Source organism: Mustela nivalis, assembly GCF_964662115.1.
Source record: "Mustela nivalis genome assembly, chromosome: 7".
NCBI lineage: Eukaryota > Metazoa > Chordata > Mammalia > Carnivora > Mustelidae > Mustela > Mustela nivalis.
Genome location: NC_139026.1, coordinates 94025960 through 94030939, shown reverse-complemented (window position 1 = coordinate 94030939; position 4980 = coordinate 94025960). Strand labels below are relative to the sequence as shown.

At 30.0% G+C, this 4980-nt stretch overlaps 1 protein-coding gene across 1 annotated transcript; it reads right to left on the bottom strand.

Annotated features, from left to right (window-relative positions):
• Nucleotides 1-1373: 1373 nt before the first annotated feature.
• Nucleotides 1374-2312, bottom strand: LOC309869869 (olfactory receptor 6C70; the record flags this gene model as incomplete). Its single annotated transcript, XM_082741643.1, has 1 exon — nt 1374-2312. One exon carries the CDS (start codon nt 2310-2312, stop codon nt 1374-1376), a length of 939 nt encoding a protein of 312 aa, XP_082597769.1.
• Between the last annotated feature and the right edge of the window lie 2668 nt (nt 2313-4980).

Here is a 4980-nt window from a genome sequence, read left to right as displayed (position 1 = left end):
CCACTTTACCTGCCCACTGGTGTCTTCTGCACCCATAGAGATCCAGATGTGTATAATTCTGATCTCAGGCTGATTTCATGGGTGATCAGATTTCTTTGGTAGGTAATCAGCTCACTTTAGGGTACAGGTTGAAAGGCCGCCTCCTACTTCCCCGCCATCTTGTCTCCCCCAATTTTTTCATAATTTTTTAAATAAAATATTTACATCTCATGAAATGAACAAATCTTAAGTATCCAATTTGATGAGTTTTGACAAGTATAAGCCATTGTCAAGATCAATCATTAATTGTGGTTTCTACTTTGAGTTATGGATTAGCTTTGGTATGATTTCATTAAAATTAATCAACAGATATTTTCAAGAATATCAACCAGAGAAATGTATGGCAACTGTAGACATAGACAAGAACAAATACCACTGACACATATGGAAGATAATCTTGAGCAAATAGCTTATTTATAGCTATGCTATAAACCAGCTGGCATATACAATAGGAGAATTATAGAGTTGTGGCATCTATGTATCTTAAGAGCTGACACTTAGAGTGACTCTAGCTCTGGAGAAAATAAAACATAATTCTATATTAAAGAAGTCATTTGAATTATTGAAAAATTGATATTTGATATCATTTACCATGGAAAACGTACAGATTTAAAAACTAACAAAATTCCTCATATACTCCCATTTAGTCAATAGATCTGTTGACATGTTTACAAGATTAAACATTTATGTTTTTTAAAAAGATTGTGTGAGAAATCAACTACATGTGTATTAAATCACATTTTATCTTTTACTGAAATTTTAAAAATTTATCCAACATTAATACTAAAAATCACACAAATGAAATGTATGATTTATTAAAAAAAAACTATTTTTTTTTACCATGTTGACAATTTACATTTTAAAAAACAAGATTACAAAATATTTCTTCACATTACCCTTTTTAAAGTGTAAGGTCTCTTGGAACATCTAAGGTGTATTTAATAATGATAAAACTCAATTTATCTAAAAATTTATGGAACATGGCTTCTAATAAAACATGGTACATTTATTTTAAGTATTTAGCAAACATACTTCTACAAGCACCTGTATTGTATAATACAATCTCAACCTTTCATTTTATTCTACATGTCTAGAGAAAAAACTTGTAATTTCATATTTATTACATAGAAATATTTCACTTTGAAGAACAGAAAATTAAAGTTAGAATATATAGATTGAAAATAGTTTCTAAGCTCGAGTAAGCTGAAGTGATCCAAATAAATATTAAAGATCAATTCTTTTTTTTTAAGATCGCTTTTTACACTGGAAGGGTCAAGATATTTTTATTCATTGTTCTTTTTATGTTTTTATGTTACTTATTTCAACAGGCAGTATTATTTATCTGAAGCAGAAAATATCTTACTAAACACATCTCTGAAGGCTTGTTTAACTTGCTGGTTTCTCAGAGTATAAATGAATGGATTCAACATAGGGGCAACTGAAGTATTGAGCACCGCTACTCCTTTGCTTGAAGCCACTCTTTCATTTGCAGATGGCTTTATGTACATGAATATACAACTACCATAACTGATGGATACAACAATCATGTGAGAAGAGCAGGTAGAAAAGGCTTTTTTCTTTTGCTGAACTGAAGGGAATTTTAGAATTGTCTTGATGATGTAAGAGTAAGAAAGGATTACTAATAACAACGTGACAATGATGATCATCACAGCTAAGGAAAAAGCAATCAGTTCTAGTAAATGTGTGTCTGAGCAAGAAAGTTGCAGGACAGGAGAAATGTCACAAATGAAATGATCAATAATATTGGAAGCACAGAAATCCAGGTTCAGAATCAAAAATAATGGAGGGAAAATGGCCAGGAATCCAGTTGCCCAGGAACTGAGTACAATCTGATGACAAATTCTGTTGCTCATGATGGATGTATAATGCAAAGGTTTGCAGATGGCAACATAACGGTCATAGGACATAGCTGCCAGAAGGAAAAATTCTGTAACCCCCAAGAATATGTAAAAAAACAACTGAGATATACAGTCATTATAGGAAATGGCCTTTTCTCTGGTTACAATGGTGATTAGGAACCTGGGGATGCAAACACTAGTGAAGGAAATTTCCAGGAAAGAGAAGTTACGGAGGAAAAAATACATTGGGGTCTTGAGATGAGAATCCAGTAGAGTAAGGGCAATGATGGTTAAGTTTCCCATCATACCCAGCATGTAATTTAGAAATAGAAATAAGAAAATTACGATCTGTAACAGAGAATTATCTGTCAGTCCCAGAAGGATAAACTCTATCTGTTTTGTATGGTTCTTCATTTCTCTTTTGTGATTTCAAACAAATTCTAGAAATAAAAGGTACAATGATAAGAAACTATATGAGTAGCTTTATATCCAGGAAATGATACATAAAAGGATCCATATTCACATATATACCCATTTATGAGAAGATATTCCATGAGGTTGAAGATATGATCTGGGACCATGCAACAGACACTATTTTTAAAAAGCACAATAGAAGTCAACTCAGTTTTAAAACTTGACTTGCAAAATCTGTAATAGTTTATTTTTCACTGTTACTTACAAACTTCCAGCTCAATTGTAACTCATTCCAATTTGTTCATTTCTTAAATAAACTAGATAAAATCTTGGTTCCAGATTAAAAAATCATTCATTCATTTTAATTATTAATTTCACCAAAATAAAAATGCCAGTATAATGAATTAAGACCTACTGTTAAATTCTGAAATTTTAGGTTTCATATTAAAGTGATATTTGTTTAGAGCCCCATTATACCTCTTGCAACTTTTCTATGAATTACTGATGAAGACAGAATATGACAAAAGAAAAAGAATATAAGAGTGTGATAACATCAAAAGAAAACAAAGTGTGATACCACAACAAAATAAATACTAGTTGAATAAAGAAAAAAACTGAAACAATATAAAGCAGATAAAACCACATGTACAAAAATTCAGTAATGGATCTGAGCAAGAGGGAAAGCAAACCACTCTTAAGACGAAGTTTTGGGATGTCTGGGTTGCTCAGTTAGTTAAGCATTGCCTTTGGCTCAGGTTATGATTCTGGAATCCTGGGATCCAGTCCCTAGCATGGGGCTCCCTGCTCAATGGGGAGCCTTCTTCTTCCTCTGCCTGAAGTTCCCCCTGCTTGTTCTCACTCTCTCTTTTTCCGACAAATAAATAGATAAAATCTTAAAAAAAAGACTGAAGTTTCAATGGGTCTTTTATTGTTTAAGAATATGAGTATTTAAAGAATATCCCCCAGAATATCCAAAATAATAAATTAAAACTATTATAACTATAAGTTCAGTAATGTGAAAAAAACTTTTTTCCTTTACAAAGGAAAAAACATGTTTAGAATATATAATGACATATTTACCTTTCTCAAAAGGCAATTCAATTTTCACATTACATATAAACTATATGTCATGGCATAGTTTGAAAAGTAGAAAATAATTTATTTAAAAATAAGCAATTCTTTAAATAGTTTTATTCATTTAGATAATTACATTTTAAAGTCATTTAAAATATTCTAAATGTATTTTAGACACAAAATTGCAAAAGAGTTTATACAAACTGACCACAATTTTATAAATGTCTGCATCTGATACATGAAGGTATGATTTCTGCAAACATATAAAATAAAGTACTTTTAATGAGTTGTTATTATAGGTCATTTATATTTTTCATTAAAAATTCAGTCATTCTTATTAATATGCTACCAAAGAAATTATGCAATGGAAAATGCTTTCTCTATTTTTTCTAATTTATTATTTTATAAAAACAAAGTAAAAACAATGTAAATTCAGAACACTTATTGGTTATATATTTTAGAGTCATATTTTCAATTAAAATATTCTAGTGAGGCACTTCAATTTCCTATTAACCTGAGGAATTGTTATCAATTTGCTAATTAAATAAGGTATTTCCAAATGAACATAAGCATTGGCAGAGAGAGAAAAAAAATATAGTGTATTTTTTCTTTCCTTTAAATAAAAAAAATTTAAATTACATCCCTTATTAATTTTGTGAATCAATTATATTTGCCTGTTGTGAAGTTGTTCTTCCTTTTATTATTGAATACATAATATTTTTCCTTTTATATGATTTAGCCTAGTACCTCACATACAAATTCACAAACCGCAAAAATTGTCAATGATGTTTTTATTGCTCAAAGTGTTAATAAGAATTAGCACCTCCAAAGAGCTCTATTTTCTATTTTTTCAAAAATGTATTAAAACATGTAATATCAGTTCTCCAAGAAAAAGTATCCTCCAATCTTGTCATGTTTGATTGACTTGTAGAGTTGTCAGGCACTCTGTTTATTTAGGGAGCACTAGGATAATTCTCATTCCCTCCACAGTTTCGCAGTGCAGTGTCTGATTTAAACCACTTAAGTATTAGAAATACAGGTGGAAATACATAAATCGAACTTGAAGCTCTTGCATTTGTGAGCAATAATTAATGCTTTATACAAGGAACAATAATAAAATATCATTTTTATAGCCACTATTTGTATATAACTTACATGATATTTGTAGTTATTCTTAAATTTTTGAGAGAAAATAATCCCACTACTTTAAAATATCACCACTATTTTACTTACCATGAGCAGTTTATGTTGGTATTTTTTTCCTGTAGTTTGCATGAGCAAGGATCAACAATAATGAAAGACAAACATACTCACTAGAAAATAATATTTAATATTGTATGCAGAAAGATTAATATAAAATAATCTCATGTTACTTCATTCATACAAAGAGATAAAGTGTGAATATTTTAATAATGTGATTTGTCTGCACTATCAAATATATCTAAATATATAGTAGTATCTATGCCTTGGATAGTAAAGATTTTTCATAAACTCCTCTTCTTAGTGCTGTATAATTTTTTTAAAGATTTTATTTATTTATGAAAGAGAGACATAGTGACAGAGGGAACACAAGCCGCAGGGGACCACGAGAGGG